This window comes from Myotis myotis, unplaced genomic scaffold, assembly GCF_014108235.1.
Source record: "Myotis myotis isolate mMyoMyo1 unplaced genomic scaffold, mMyoMyo1.p scaffold_m19_p_3, whole genome shotgun sequence".
NCBI lineage: Eukaryota > Metazoa > Chordata > Mammalia > Chiroptera > Vespertilionidae > Myotis > Myotis myotis.
The window spans coordinates 81,051,520-81,068,063 of NW_023416335.1; the positions used below are offsets into that span (position 1 = coordinate 81,051,520).

A 16,544-nucleotide genomic window follows, 5' to 3' on the forward strand; every position below is an offset into this window, starting at 1 on the left:
GAGAAATGTCGATGTGAGAGAGACTCATCAATTGGTTGCCTCCCGTACGTGCCCCAACTGGGGCCAGGGATCAAATCTGTGACCCAGGTATGTGCCCTTGAACAGGAATCCAACACGACTGTGGGTGGGCAAGTCGACAGTCTAATCACTGAGCCACACCAGCCAGGGCCAGCTGATATATTTTTTAAAATAAAACATTCATTTTGGATTTCCTCAGAGATGATCGTGAAATTATTATTTTTTAATTTTCCTTAAGTGGACAGAGAGGGTGGTCAATCTTCCTAATTATCTTACTGACAGCATTCTTTTGGCATCATGGAATTACAGAACTTAAGGAATTGTGACAGTGTCATTGATTGATTCCTTATGGCCAGAATTCAGTAATGCTAGTTGCTGTTGTACTTTTTAAACATTGTAAAAATAGTGGTTTCATGATTTCCTTCAGTAATCATGATTATTTTTTATTACTCAATATTAGAAAATTTATTGTTTACCTTTAACGTACAATCACCCTACCCATCATGTCTTCCTCTAACCCTTTGTGAATAAATTTGTTTCCTTCCGTTAGCATGAGCTTATTAGTTCACTTCCGTTCCCACCTTGGGTGTCAGCTTAGGTATCACTTGCTCAAAGCAGCCATCCCTATCTCTCAAGTCCTAGGACCAGGGGTGGGCAAACTTTTTGACTCGAGGGCCACAATGGGTTCTTAAACTGGATCGGAGGGCCGGAACAAAAGCATGGATGGAGTGTTTGTATGAACTAATATAAATTCAAAGTAAACATCATTACATAAAAGGGTACGGTCTTTTTTTTTTTAGTTTTATTCATTTCAAACGGGCTGGATCCAGCCCGCAGGCCATAGTTTGCCCACGGCTGCCTAGGACTCTGTTATTCCTCAGGAGTTCTGTAGCCCCTTCACCTTCCATGATCTAGGTACTATCATACTGTGAAAATCAGGCAGGTGTATTATTCACTCACCATTACACTGTCATTTGACATTGTGACTGGCAAAATAACAAAATTCTTCTTGTTAAATTTTGATCTAAAGACCAAACCTTTTTGGAACAATGGGCATCTTGGCATCAAAGCCCTCTGGCCTCACCTCTCTAAGGAGCCAGATTCCTGCTTTCCAATTGGATTAAAAGCTTATTGATGCAGGAGTCCTATTTTTGGTCTCTTCTGTATCATATCCCAGTCTTACAAGTCTAGTAAGTTAACAGATGCCTGTTAACTAATGCCTCAGTCATCTCCCTGAAAACAGGGAAGAATGGCCTTAAATCTCCAGAAACAAAATTCTTCCTATTACAGTAAATTTATTTTTAAATATACTCTGATAGAATAATAAAAGTTCTCTCCCCCCGACCCCCAGTTCTGTCGGTTTTCTAGAAGCTTGTAATAGCACGCTAAGAAATTGTAACTTTATTATCTCTTTCATTCATTTAACAAGATTAATTACCTGTCGGTACTCTTGACTGGAAATAAAAGACTTACCCTCTAGCTTCAGTCAGCTTAGGGGTGGGGTGCATTGGGGCACCACAGTGAGCTCAGAGGGCTACCATGAGATATTTTAAATTCGAAGAAAACTCAACATCTGTCATACACTGTGCAAACTGCGAGCTGGAGGTAGTGCCCAGTTTAAACATTAGGCTGTACTATGTTCCTTTCAGTGACAGCATATTTTTGGGTTTTTAGGAGTTGCTGTGGTAAAATAAAGCAATCACCACACTAAACTTGCTGTGGAGTAGGAAATGCGGTTATCATTGTCCAATCTCATTCCAAGGTTTCACATGTATACAATGCCAAGAGACTTACAACTAGTTATTTAAAAATGAAGTAAGATGTTTGTGTGTTTTTTTAAATGTATATCCATTATTTTTTCAAATGGTTATTGAGTTTTTAGGACATAAATATTTATTAAATGTTTAGACTTAACTACTGTTAGGTACTTCTTTTGGCCTAAGGGCACTATGACAAAATTGTTAAGACATTAAGAATCCCTTGCCCGACTGGTGTGGCTCAGAGGTTGAGCATCAACCTGTGAACCAGGAGGTCATGGTTTGATTCATAGTCAGAGCACATTTCTTGGTTGCGGGCTTGATCCTCAGAAGGGGGCATGCAGGGGTCAGCCAATCAAGGATTCTCTGTCTTCATTGATGTTTCAATCTCTTTCTCCCTCTCCCTTCATCAATAAAAAGATATATATATTTTTTTTTAATTAAATCTTTATTGTTCAGATTATTACATTTGTTCCTCTTTTTTTTCCCCCCATAACTCCCCTCCTCCCAGCTCCCGCCCCACCCTCTGCCCTCACTCCCCACCCACTGTCCTCTTCCATAGGTGCATGATTTTTGTCCAGTCTCTTCCCGCATCTCCCAAACCCCTTTCCCCCCCAAGAATAGTCAGTCCATTCCCTTTCTATGTCCCTGATTCTATTATGATCACCAGATTATTTATTCACTTGATTCTTAGATTCACTTGTTGATAGATGCATATTTGTTGTTCATAAATTTGTATCTTTACCTTTTTTTTTTTCTTCTTTCTCTTCTTAAAGGATACCTTTCAGCATTTCATATAATACTGGTTTGGTGGTGATGAACTCCTTTAGCTTTTCCTTATCTGTGAAGCTCTTTATCTGACCTTCCGTTCTGAATGATAGCTTTGCTGGATAAAGTAATCTTGGTTGTAGGTTCTTGGTATTCATCACTTTGAATATTTCTTGCCATTCCCTTCTGGCCTGCAAAGTTTCTGTTGAGAAATCAGCTGACAGTCGTATGGGTATTCCCTTGTAGGTAACTGGGTTTCTTTCTCTTGCTGCTTTTAAGATTCTCTCTTTGTCTTTTGCTCTTGGCATTTTAATTATGATGTGTCTTGGTGTGGTCCTCTTTGGATTCCTTTTGTTTGGGGTTCTCTGCGCTTCCTGGACCTGTAGGTCTATTTCTTTCACCAGGTGGGGGAAGTTTTCTGTCATTATTTCTTTAAATAGGTTTTCAATATCTTGCTCTCTCTCATCCTCTGGCACCCCTATAATTCTGATGTTGGTGCGCTTGAAGCTGTCCCAGAGGCTCCTTACAGTATCTTCGCATTTTCGGATTCTTTTTTCATTTTGCTTTTCTGGTTGGGTGTTTTTTGCTTCTTCGCATTTCGAATCTTTGACTTGATTCTTGCGCTCCTCTGGTCTGCTGTTGGGTGTCTGTATAATAGTCTTTATTTCAGTCAGTGTATGCTTAATTTCTAGTTGGTTCTTTATCACAACATCGAGGGTCTCATTAGATTTCTTGAGGATCTCATTACATTTATCGGCGGTCTCACCAGTCTTTTCGAGGGCCTTACTAAGTTTATCGGCAGCTTCCAGACAGTTCTTAAGAGACCTTAAAACTGTGGTTCTGAACTCAATATCCTCCATTGACAGTTTTGTCCTGTTTCTTTGTCTCCGCATTTTTTATGCTTTCTTGGTGCACCCCCTAGTGGTCTTTGTCCGCAGTCTTGTTGCCTTTAAGCCTTGATTGATGTCGGCAGTACCGGGGTGATTTGACCTCCAGGCTAACTGGCTATGAGAGTCCGCTGTGTCTGTAGTGGGAGGGCTTCTGTGCTGGATTTCTAGGGCGGTGCTAATCTAGCGTTTGCCTGAGGCTATCCGGCAAATGCCTGTGTGCAGGGCTTGGGCGGGGCGGGTCCCCGGGGATCTACAGGGCGGGCGGAACAAGCAGTAATGGCGACTCTCAGTTCCTTCCCCAGGGGCTCTGCCTCTCAGAGCCCCAGCAATGGCTGCAAACCTCGGAGAGAAAGCTGCCTTCGATTTCCGACCGAAGCCAGACAGTCCCGTTTCTCCCGTTTGAGTCTCGGTCCCCAGAGACTCGCCCGGATCTGGAGCTCAGAGTCTGAAACTCCCTCCCGATTGAAAACAACAACCGCGCCCTCCGCCCGCTCCGCGCGCACACTCCGCACCTGAGTATTTCACTTCAGCACTGCGCCTCCTCTGAGTCTGGGTATGATATTCTCTTTCCTCCTAGTTGTAGAATTTCCACTCAGCCAGCCTTCCCGTGGTTCTGGGTGATGTCCGTTCTGTGCTTTAGTTATATCTCTGAAGTGGTTGTTTGAGGCAGCGATCTCCGGCGTTAACCTATGCCGCCATCTTGGTTTCTCCCCAATAAAAAGATATATTTTTTTTAAAAAAAAAAGAATCCCTTGACTTACTAGGCTTGAGCTCAGAAAGTTTGGAAATCTCTGGTCTAGTAGGAGGGACAGACAAGGAAATGACAGTGATGTTTAGGTATTTTCAGGGTGTAATGGTTGTACGGAAGAGAGGGTTCTTGGCCTGGTAAGTTCAGTGAAGTCTTTACAGAGGGAGTTGTTCCTAAACTCTGTTTTCAGCACAAAAGAAAAGTAGGGATAAGCTGGTTGAACAAGAGCACTTCAAAGAGCATGGTAATAAGGACCTTGGTAAATTGGGGCATACAAATAATTCTATGGAGTTACCACATGGTAGAATATGCGGTGCAAGGAAAGAGCATCAAAAAACAGGACAGAAGAGGAAAGAAGGGTCAGACCGATCCTTCAGGGTCTTGGGAATTCTAGAGGTCTTTCTTGTTCGCTAAAGGGTTTTTCCATTATCTGGAAAGTAGGAGGGGTCCACTCAGACATTTTTCAGCAGGGATGTGGTATGATCAGATTTGTGTTTCTGTTTTTTTAAATCCTCGTGCTTTTATTGATTTTAGAGAGAGATGAAGTGAGAGAGAGAAACGTTGATGCGAGAGTGAAACATCAATTGGTTGTCTCCAACAGGGGATCAAACCCACAACTTGGATATGTGCTGTGACCGGGAATTGAACCCTCGGCCTTTTGGTACATGGGATGACACTCTAACCAACTGACCTACCCAGCCAGGGCCAGGTTTCTGTTTTTGTTGTTGTTTTTTAAACACTTGTTAAGTGGAGAATGGTTTGAAAAGGAGCAGGAGAGATACAAGAAGCCTGGCAAGAAGGCTGTAATAATGACACATGTGAAAAATGATAAAATTTGTATTTAACAAATACAGTTAAGCGAAGGCCAAGACTTGCTTAGGGGGACAGTGTGGTGGGAAAAGCCCCAGCGTCCTCAGGCCTGCCCCCAGCTTGTTTCCTCTTCATTAGCTGCGGATCCGGGAAAACCACTCAATTCACCTGAGCCTCACATTCCTTGGCTGTGAAACAGGACACCTACTGGGATAAATAAATACAAAATGCTTAATCACTGTGCCTGCTACACAATAAGAATGTTAGCTATTATTATCGCCTTACCTTTGTGACTGCTAAATGACTACATAACAGGCTAGCAAGTGCTAGCAATCATTTTATCCTCAGACATGGAGGTTTTATTTCAGTTTCTCTGGAGGAGATTGTATTCTTTGCCTTTGTTTATATTTAATGGACAAAAACTTGGATTTCTTTATTGTAAATTCAAATGGAATTAATGATAGTTTATAGTATTTTTTTCTACCTTCTTAGGCTTTATGACAATCTATCCTGTAGGGAAATGAAATAAAACTAATCTTTTTGAAAAAATATTTTCTTTCTTTCCTTTTGGATAGATGTATTTTCATTTTTCTGATCTTAACTGTAAAGATGCAGTTTTTTAATGTTTAGACCCGGAAAGCAATAAAGTGGATTTGTGAGTCAATATAATATTGTGTGAAGCTTTTCCCCAACTTTCTTTCAGGTAAATTTTTTCCATACATAGTCTGCCTTTGAAAAAAGATAGAAATTTAAAAGAGTGACAACATACTAATTAGCCACTGGGGGAATTGGATGTTAATGGTGAATGAGGTCCCTTTGGGAAGAGGCTACTCAGGAAAGCTTTATAGGGGATGTGGATCATTGAATCTTCATTTGAGCCTGAATGAACAGGCTGATTGGTGGAGAGCAATGAAAGGACGTCCGAGTCAGGCAGGAGAGCAGAGAGGCCGGTCTGCAGAGAACAGATGGCTTACAGTGGAAATTTTTGATCCATGTGACATGGAATATATTTGAGGCAAAAACTTGATGGAAGCCTCTTGATATGAAACTGTAAATATTGTACACATTTTCATATATTAGGAAGATATGTTCTTTCAACAGACTATTAAAGTTTGAGTCACATAGAAAAGGGAACATAGGACTCCATTGACATTTGGTTATTTCACGGTTTGAGAGAAATATTTATTTACATGCTTGTATGATTGTATTCAGCATTTAAAAAAAGCTTTATTGAATTACTAGAGGCCCAGTGCATGAAAATTCATGCACTAGATGGGGGGGTCCCTCAGCCAGGCCTGCCCCCTCTCACAGTCCGGGAGCCCTGAGGGGTGGGAGGCGACCCGGTGATCAGGGGAAAGCAAAGCCCCCATCACACCTCTGCTGCTGCCACTGCCGACAGCGCAAGCCTTGGCCAGCTCTGGTTACCTGAGCCTCAGGCGGCCCTGGGCAGCTGGGCAGCCACCATCCAAGGCTTGCCTGTGCCTCGGGCATTGTCTGGGCAGCCACCATCCAAGGCTTGCCTGCGCCTCGGGCCAGCCCTGGGCAGCTTGGGGGATGAGGGGACTGGGAGACTCCGGAGGCAGGCGCGTGGGGGTGCTGAGGGGACTGGGCACCGCCATCTTGTGGCTGTGGGCATCGCCATCTTTGAGGGTATGGCAGTCAATTAGCATATTCCCTCCTTATTGTGTGTGGGCGCCGCCATCTTTGAGAGAGTGGCATTGAATTAGCATATTTCCTCCTTATTGGCTGTGGGCGCCACCATCTTTGCCACGGCATGAGGATCAATTAGCATATTCCCTCTTTATTAGATAGGATGTTACAAAAAAGTACATATCATAAATCAGACCTTGGCCAGTTTCCACAAACTAAGTGAACTGATGTAATCAACACGCAGATCATAAGGCAGCATTAGCAGCACCACATGAGGCCCCTCATGCTTCCTTTTATTCACCACTCCCACCTCCCACCCCAATAACCACTATCCTGACTTCTAATGGCATAGATTAGTTTTATCTGTTTTTGTACTTTATAAAGTAGAATCGCCCTAACTTGTTTGGCTCAGTGGATAGAGTGTCAGCCTGCGGACTGAAAGGTACCAGGTTCGATTCTGGTCAAGGGCATGTGCCTTGGTTGCAGGCACATCCCCAGTAGGGGTGTGCAGGAGGCAGCTGATTGATGTTTCTCTCTCATCAATGTTTCTAACTCTCTATCCCTCTCCCTTTCTGTAAAAAATCAATAAAATATATTTAAAAAATAAAAAGAAAATAAAGTAGAACCATTTTGTATCTGCTCCTTTGTTTCTGAATTCTTTCATTCAACATTTTGTCTGTGAGAGTCACCTATATTATGGCTTCGTTTATAGATCATTCATCCTCATTGACCCATAGTTTTTCATTGCATGAATATACTACAATTTGTTACCCATTCTACCAGTGAGTGAATATTGCTATAAGCATCCTAGTATATGTCTTTTGCTGAACACACATCTGCATTTCTTTTGGGCATGTATGTTGAAGTTTGCTGGGTCCTACCATATTATGCATATGTTCAGCTTCAATAGAGCCATGTGATATGGAATATATTTGAGGCAAAAACTTGATGGAAGACTCTTAATAAGAAACTGTAAATTTCATACAATTTCTGTAGAGTGTGTGTATCATTTTGCTCTCTTACCAGTAGTGTATGAGTGTTCTATGGCTCTTGCCAATGCTTGGCATTTTCTGGTTGTTGGTGTTTTCATTTTATCTATTCTGACAGATATATGGTGGTTTCACAGTGTGGATTTACTTTACATTTGCCTGATGGCTGATAAGGTTAACACCTTTTCATCTGTTTATGGACCATTTGGGTATCTTCCTCTTAAAATTTTTAGTCTTTGGCCCATGCTTATTAGATTATCTGGCATTTTTGTACTCAATTGTATGAATTCTTTGTATTTTCACACTTAAAAAATATTTTAAAGATTTTCTTATGGATTTTTCTATGAGTATAAATTAAAGAATTCCAGAAACTAACAGCCTTTCACAGAAAGGAAATATTTATCTATTTTGTAGAATGACTATTATGTATTCATTGTAGCCATTGCCCTGTGTCACGTTTGCCCTGAATGATCCCATTTTTAAAGCAGTGATAGCCGAGTTGTATAATTGCCGGCAACGATAACACAATATAGTTTTTTCTATTTTTTTCAGATGACAATTTATGAAGATTCAGTTGCAGATCATCTTACAAAAATCCTTAATTCTGATGAACATGCAGTAGTCATATCATCTGCTAAGTGAGTTACAGAGTGAGGTCATGAAATAGTTATGGTGAAAATGAAAGGAAAGCTGGTTTTACCACTGACATTCCTCTGTGACTTGTTTTCCAAAAGATATCTTTGTAGTAGCTTACAGAATTAGATAAACCAAATTTCCATTTAAAAAATCGTTTAACATTTATGGTGGGGTATTTTTAAGGCTTAATTTGAAAGATTTCTTTATCAAAAAGGTACAATAAGTGTTTAGAGTTTAATTATGCTAAGTTCCTATTTAAAGAAGTATTTATGGTTATTATAATATAGGAAACACATTTCATTATAATTTATTACTTCCATAAACACTACCACTTAGGAAATGTTTATATCAGGAAAAGGAAAACAGATGAGATTTTTTTAAATGACTTTTCTCAGCATGATTAAAGTACATAATTATATTTTAATTTAAAGTTACCAGATTTTAGTTAAGCTGATTCTGTACATGGAGCCAAAGCTACTTGATTTTATCATTCCACACGTTGCATGGCTGGAATTTAGAATTTAGTTTTCAGGCATCCTAAACTGAAGTTATGAAGACTAGAAAGTCAACTAGAAGAAAGGATGAAACCAAATGAAATTGTCAACTGATAAGCAAAAGTAAAAGAATGCTTTAGAACTCTGGCTTAGCCAGGGTATATAACTGTTATTCAGAAAGAGGAGAAAAGAGGGGAAGAAGGAAAGAAAAGAAGTAGGGGAATAATAGAGGGAAAATACACAAACTTTAGTATAGTATATACTTAATTTATAAAAAATCAAGGAAAGACAAACCAGCTTAAATCAATTTGCTTGTGACAAAACTACAAATGTAGTAATAGTTAGTTTTGATGCTATAGCCCCCAGGAATTGGAAACAGGACTGAGCAATAGGAAAGAATTGAATGACTCTCAAGGGAAGCACACTGGTTGCCCAAATAGGTGGGCTACAGAAGGTCTTTGGTGGATAGTGCTGCTAGTGGTTTCTATGTTTTTGTTTGGTTGGGTGTTTTTTAGTGAATTGTATTGCTTTATCGTGAAATGTGCAGATTTCTAATTTGTCCCAGACCTCAGCACTCCTTGTTGTCTTTCTCATCTTGGACCAAATTTATATACCTAAGTTACTTCCTTAGGTACTTCCTACATTTATTTCCTCTGGAAGACATGTAATGTTTGCCACCCTTGCCATATGAATCAAATGTTTCTTATAGGACATTTTAGAGGAAATAGATAGATAAAATGGAAAGTTGGAACCTTTCTTAAGGTATATCAAGTTATAAAAGAACTAGAGGCCCGGTGCACAAAAATTTGTGCACTCAGGGGGGTCCCTCAGCCCAGCCTGTGCCCTCTCGCAGTCTGGGACCCTTCAGGGGATGACCACCTGCTCACTTAGGCCCACTCCCTGGGGGATTGGGGCTAAGCTGGCATTCAGACATCCCTCTTTCAGCCCAGGAGCCCTCGGGGGATTTCCACTTGCCAGCAGGGAGCAGGTCTAAGCTGCAGTCGGACATCCTTAGCGCTGCTGAGGAGGCAGGAGAGGCTCCCACCACCACCGCTGTACTGGCAGCCATCAGCCTGGCTTGTGGCTGAGCAGAACTCGCCCTGTGGGAGCGCCCTGACCACCAGGGGGCAGCTCCTGCATTGAGCGTCTGCCCCCTGGTGGTCAGTGTGTGTCATAGTGACCAGTCATTCCCAGTCGTTCTGCTGTTAGGGTCAGTTTGCATATTACCCTTTTATTATATAGGATTATTCTTTAATACAGTTAAGTAACTATTGTATCTGGTCACATTCATAGTTTGGAGGTTGGCAAAGTCTTACTATAGCCTTCATGTGTTTGATGTGTTTGATTACTGACTCCTACACATTTTCTATATTTTTTAATATTTAGTTTCATAGTTACATTTTTTTCTTGTGATGAGAACTTTTGAGATCTACTTATATTTTTAATTACATGGAATTAATGTTATAAAATCTGGACAGATGCAAATAGGGTTATTACAGCAATGACCCCTTTTATTCCTTATTTTTCTTGAACTTAATACCTGTGAAGTATAACATTTTTAGCAGAGGGAATTTTTTTCAAATGAAAACTTATGAAGAATCCCAATATTTAAAAAAATTACATTTTGTTGGCATTAATAAATTGGATAAGATTAATTTATTAGTCATTTATGAGAAAAAATAACTAATATTATTATAAATGACAGGATTTTATATTTAATGCAGTTTTAAGTCATTTCTGTATTTATTTTGTTTAGGTATAAAAAAATGGCCTTCAATTAAATAAAAATAGAAGATGCTTTAGTCCAAGATTTGCACAAAACTAGTGAATTTTGAAATAAAAGTTAACATACTTGTCTCTAATATATCTAATGATTATTTGAGCATTAAAAATTATATTCCTTATTTCCAAATAAATTTGAATCAAGTATTTGTGAAATCTTTGAAATATTTTTGCAAAACAGCTTGAAAACCACTGGAGTAAGTCCCAGTGTTGCCTTAAGTCCTGTAGGAGTCAATCTGAGGCCCTAGTTGAGACTCAGCCATTTGCTAGCTTTGTGACCTGTGTCTGCTTATCAGGTTCAAGAATGGAAAGAATGCCTATCCTCCCTCCCTCCCTCGTGGAACTGTTAGGAGAACTAAGTTGAGCAATAAAGTAAATAGAGCTTATAAACTAGAGTGCTGTGTTAAATCATTAAATCATCACCTCATGTTTTCCCCAATTTCATTTGGATTCTTTTTTTTTACCTTGACCTAGCTCCTTGTCTAGGCTGTGCTCTCAGCATTAGCGTTAGTGTTCTACCTGACTAGCTCGTTTGCCTTTAAGTAGATTCTATTCCAACCCTCTCATCACTCACCTACACGTCTAGGCTTGTCTGGCTACTCCGTTTTTACAACCCCAGATTAAAATTTTAAAGAGATTCAAGACAGAAAAGAGAAGACAACATGAAATAACATTATACCCAAAATACCGCATTTTTTTAATTTAATTTATGGACATTTTCAAACATACATAAAAGTAGAAAGACTGGTGTAATGATTTCCCACTATGCTTGTCACTCTGCTTCAGTATTTATCAACGTTTTGTCATATATTCCCCATTTTTCATTGATTTTTTAGAGAGAGAGGGAGAGAGCGAGAGAGAGAGAGAAACAGATAAATATCAATGTGAGAGACACATCGATTGGTTGCCTCCCGCACACGCTCTGACCAGAGCCAGGGATGGAACCTGCAACCCAGGTGCATGCCCTTGACTGGAAACCAAGACCCTTCAGTGCGTGATCTGATGATCTAACCATTGCGAACACCAGCCAAAGCCCCATTTTCTTTTTGCTACAATCTCTCTAAGAAAATCCCAGAAATTATTGTATTCCACTTGCAGAATATATATTTAATAATCTTTTAAAAAAATAATTCTGTGTTACTCAGTCCATTTTACCCAGTTATCTCCAAAGGTTTTGTTTGTTTGTTTTAAAACATTTAATTTGTTCAAATCAAAATCTTAAAAATGGTTCAGGTGTTGCGTTTGGGTGATCTGTCTCTTTAAGACTTGTAAAATCTGTAACAGTTTCCTAACGCTTAACCCCTAGCATAACACATAACCGCTTTTCTCTTCAGGAACAATGCATTATCAAGGTACCACTAGGATGAATAGTATAGTGACAGTGACAACATAAGTGGCAAATTTATTCTTGTTTGATCAAGTCTGCAAGTCCTGTTATGAAATTATATAATGCTTAGGAGATAATGCTCTTTTAAATGGGATTGGAAAATACTCTTATCAAGATATAATTTGGATATTTGACAACGTCTTGTTATTACCTTAAAATTGCTTTTATTTAAAGTATGTAGAGCAAGGTTTATTAATGTATCCATTTCTCACTTAGAATGTTTTGAACTTATCTAGGACATGTCAAACAGTAGATAGAATTATGGGTTTGTATACAAATGATTCCAGTATTTTGAGAGTTTGCTTATTTTTTAAATATTTATAAATGGGGGAAAATCAGCCTACTGAGTTTATGGAATTGCACAATCTCTTTTCTTCAAAGGATACTATGTGAAACTGTAAAGGACTTCGTTGCCAAAGTAGAGAAGGCATATGACAAAACGTTGGAAAATGCTGTTGTAGCCGATGCCGTGGCCAACAAAGTAAGGACACGATCAGGGCATGAAAGGTTTTTACTGACAATGTTAACACTGAACTTGTTTTATAGCTAAATTGATTAAGTGGTTTTCTTGCCAAAACATAAATCACAAGAAAGTTTCTTTTGAATCAGATATAACTGTTTAAAACATTCTATTTTATGGTTACTCCTTAAGATGTAGAAAAACTGCATTGCTGGGGACCATCCGACAAACTGAATTTTATACCGCACCTCCCTGTTCCCGCTGCCTGGCACGGCGAAGGAGAAACGCACAGTAGTCAGGTCACAGAGAGGAATGGCTTTCCGTTTCCAGGCAGCCTCTGGCCAGTCGGGTGCCTCCCAGCGCAGTTTCTCAGATTCCCTAGACTTTACAGGCCTCTATATCTTCCAGGGTTTCTTTTCTTGCCTTTATCTTTATAGATTTTTTTTCCCCTTGGAAAGCTTTCTGGGGCTAAACTAAGAGTCGTTTACTGAACCCTAAAAGCTACTGTCCGCTTTCGTGCATTCATGACAGGGCATTTGTAAAAAACGCTTGGTGCTCTTGGGCTTGCAAAGAAATGATCTCCCCCAGATTCATGTTGTAGATGGGGTTTATTTGAGAGGAAGGAAAAGAAAATAGAAATAAACATACAGTTGACGTTTCCAGTCTCTTTCTCTTGTGTTTCTACCCTGTGGAGAGCTTCAGAAAAAGAAACCCTCTTGACCAACACTTTTCTTTTAACTCTTTCTGCTATAACTTTGTCTTGCCTGTTATCAAGGACAAATAAACGGAGAAGGAAATCACTGGAAATTCAGTCCTCAATCACCCTTAGTAATTCAAGGAAAGTAGGAAGAAACAAGGGCCAGTGCCTGTGCATTTTCCTTTTTGCTCTTTCTTTGAGCCAGTAATTCCTCAGGCACCATTCACTCCTTTGCAAACCAAAGCTTTCAAGGTGAGCTTATCAAGACTCAGCAGAAGTTAAAGTGTTAATATGATAGTTTGTGTACTGTATGGCAAATTTTGTATAATGTTTAAATTTTTGTGTAATGTGTCATCTTATAGTAAAGTGAGTTTTTTTGTTTGTTTTTTTGAAGGAAAAATAGCTATACAAAGATTGTAAAGATTTTCACCCATGAAGTGGCATCTGAATCATTCTGAAAGTATAAATAAATAAATTTAAATAAGATGTGTGCTGTTTTTTAAAATTATAAATTCTTTAATCCATTGGCTGTCTAAAGTATAATGTATAATAGCAACTAATGGTAAACATCAATATCCCGTATGTTTCCTTTAAAATCAGAAACCATTAATTTAAATTATCATTTTCTATCTCTTGTAAATGGAGATTCATTAGGGCATTCTTTTCCTTCTTTTCTTAGTGTTCGGTCCTCAATGAGAAGCTTGAACAACTGCTCCAGGCTTTGCGTACAGACTCCCAGGCTGCTGTTCTCCCAGGCATCAGCCCTGTCCTTGTAGAAGAAGATACAGTGGAATCTTCGAGTGAAGAGTCCTTGTGTGAAAGCAAGGAACAGCTCTTGGATGACACTACTAAACCTTCCTCCCAGAAAGCAGTGAAACCAAAGGAAATAATGTTGCGGGCAAATAGTTTAAAGAAAGCAGTGAGGCAAGTCATTGAAGAAGCCGGAAAAGGTACACATATTAACAAAATGGGCTTTTGAAGACGTTAGCAACATTCTCCTTGCAAGCACAATAAAATGTTCATATTGGTCACACTGGACACACATAAAAAAAATTTTTTTAAGACAATGTAAAAGTTAAAATAATTAAAGCAAAATTTATACTAGTAAATAGTTCTAGTTATTGTTTCAGTAGTAGGGATCAACGTAGTAATGCTACTTAAAAAATAAAACTCAGAAAAACAAAGTATACTGGAATCATAGAAATAAAAGTAAAAATTGCTTTCAATAATATCCTAAGATTTAAAGTATTTTTTACTTACTTGGAATCTTTGAATTCTAAACAAAAATCAAACCTGTATACTACGTTAAAAATATTTTCCTAATATTTTTTTCCTAAATGTTTAGGTTGCTTTTTTAAGAGTTTATAAAAGTTTTGCCTATACTTTAATTTTTATCTATATATATATAAGGCTAATATGCAAAGTGTCCCCTTGGGAGTTCGACCAGGAGTTCTGTCACTCGCTATGACATGCACTGACCACAAGAGGGCAGTGTGGAACGAAGGAAGGCCCTGGCAGGCAGCTGGGGAAGGGAGGCTCCAGCCGGCAACCAGAAGGAAGGCAGCCAGAAGGCCCCAATCAGCCCTGATTGCCGGCCAAGCGTAGGGACCCTACCAGTGCACGAATTTTGTGCACTGGGCCTCTAGTGTTAATATAATATGTATAATCTTGGAACTTCTATAATAGACTAAAAGTAAATTTTAATGTAGATAATAAGTATCCAAAATTCTTTACAGGTTGTAACTTGTAATTGGACTTGTATTTCATTCTCTAAATTTCTTACGTTTTATTTTTTTCTTCTAATAAAAATGTAATTTTGACAATTTACTTTTATAATCTCTAGCATTTATAGACATTATTTCCAGGTTTATTGTCAATTAGTGTTTATTTGTGACTATGGAATTTCTTTTGGTTTATGTTTCAATTTTCCTTCCCTAAGCATATATTGATTTTATTTTTTCTTGTTTCAACATGTTTATCTTCTTATTACTTAAAGTTATGGATGAGCAGACAGTTCACCCCTGTGAGCCAGTTAATCAGTCATTCGATTATGATAGTACAGAAACAGATGAATCTAAAGAAGAATCTAAAGATGATGATGCAAAAGAGTCATTAATTGGTAAGAAAACTAAGAAAATTATTTTGCAATTAAATAAAACATAATTGTGCTTTTAGTTTTCAAAAGGATTGTCAGTTTGAAATAAACTATTTGTATTTTGTTTTCAATAAGGCTTTTCAAAATTTAAAGCTTAGCCATTCATGAATACTAAAATAATAAAGGTAACATTATTTAGACTAAATTCTCTCACTTTTTATCATATAATGTAGAGATTATTGTAGTAAACTAAGGATTGTAGGACCAAACATGCTTAAATATCTCAATTTTCCTTAAAAAAGAGAGAAGCAAAACACCTAAACCACCAGATTTTAACCTGTTTGAACCCACACATCCCTTTGAGAATTATATAAAAATTGTAGACCCCACATTCATAAAATTTGGTATTTAAGTAATTCATCAATTCCTTGCGTTCCATTGTTCAGCAAATAGATGGTTAATAATTGTTACTAAATTAAGCTTAATATTAAGATATCTAGTTACAACCCTTTCACTACTGAAATTAATTTTTCCAATAAATTAATATGTAGTTGCTTAAAGAATATTTACAATTCCTCTACCTTTTAAGTTTGGATTGAGGATGGATTTATACTTATATTGTATAAAGGAAAAATTAATATACTAGACTAAAACAAAGAAATTAAAATATTGAGAAGATAATATGAAAATATTTCCATAGTACTATTGTAAAGTCAACACTTATATTAGAGCTGTTTGCAATCATTACATTTTTACTTTCATTACATATGAACTTGAGCAGATTACTATTCTGTGGCTTTCTCATCTGTAAATGGGAATAATAATATACCTGCTTTATAACAACCTACTTGTTGCAAAGGATAAGTTAATACACAAAGTGTCTAGAATAGTGACTCATATATAGTGCTATTTATATGAGTGTTTATTGTCATTGTCATTATTATTATTGCTATTACTGCCACTGCTACTAATTACATTCACTTTGAAAGACTATTCCTTAACTGTATTTAAAACTCTGTAAGAGGCTTCAAAATGAGACCTTATAGACCTTACATGTCTGGCATATTCCACAACCTTAGCCTTTTCAGACTTCCTGTATGCATATTCCAGCACACATGAACTTCACACTTACATTGTAATTGGCAAAGGAAACTAAGAAATACAGATATGGAGCTATAGATATTGATATTGAAGTAGACAGATTATATGCATCTTTAACGATGCAGTATTTTATCTTATTTGTTGGCGAGTAATCCAATTTAGTCAGAATCAGGAATAAAAGTGTTTCTGCATTAAATAATCATTATTTTTTGAAGCACACTCATTGCATTATCATTATTTTGTGTAATGATTCATATGTCTG

The 16,544-nt window shown here is 38.0% G+C and overlaps 1 protein-coding gene across 19 annotated transcripts in view; it reads left to right on the top strand.

Annotated features, from left to right (window-relative positions):
- Positions 1-16,544, top strand: part of DGKH (diacylglycerol kinase eta) — a 218,027-nt gene that overhangs the window by 157,099 nt on the left and 44,384 nt on the right. For all 19 annotated transcript variants that reach the window (XM_036300984.1, XM_036300979.1, XM_036300975.1 and 16 more), the window contains 4 exons: positions 8,183-8,268; positions 12,311-12,410; positions 13,766-14,036; positions 15,083-15,205. In XM_036300984.1, the coding sequence (XP_036156877.1) occupies positions 8,183-8,268; positions 12,311-12,410; positions 13,766-14,036; positions 15,083-15,205 (580 nt within the window). The remainder of the gene's footprint in view (positions 1-8,182; positions 8,269-12,310; positions 12,411-13,765; positions 14,037-15,082; positions 15,206-16,544) is intronic.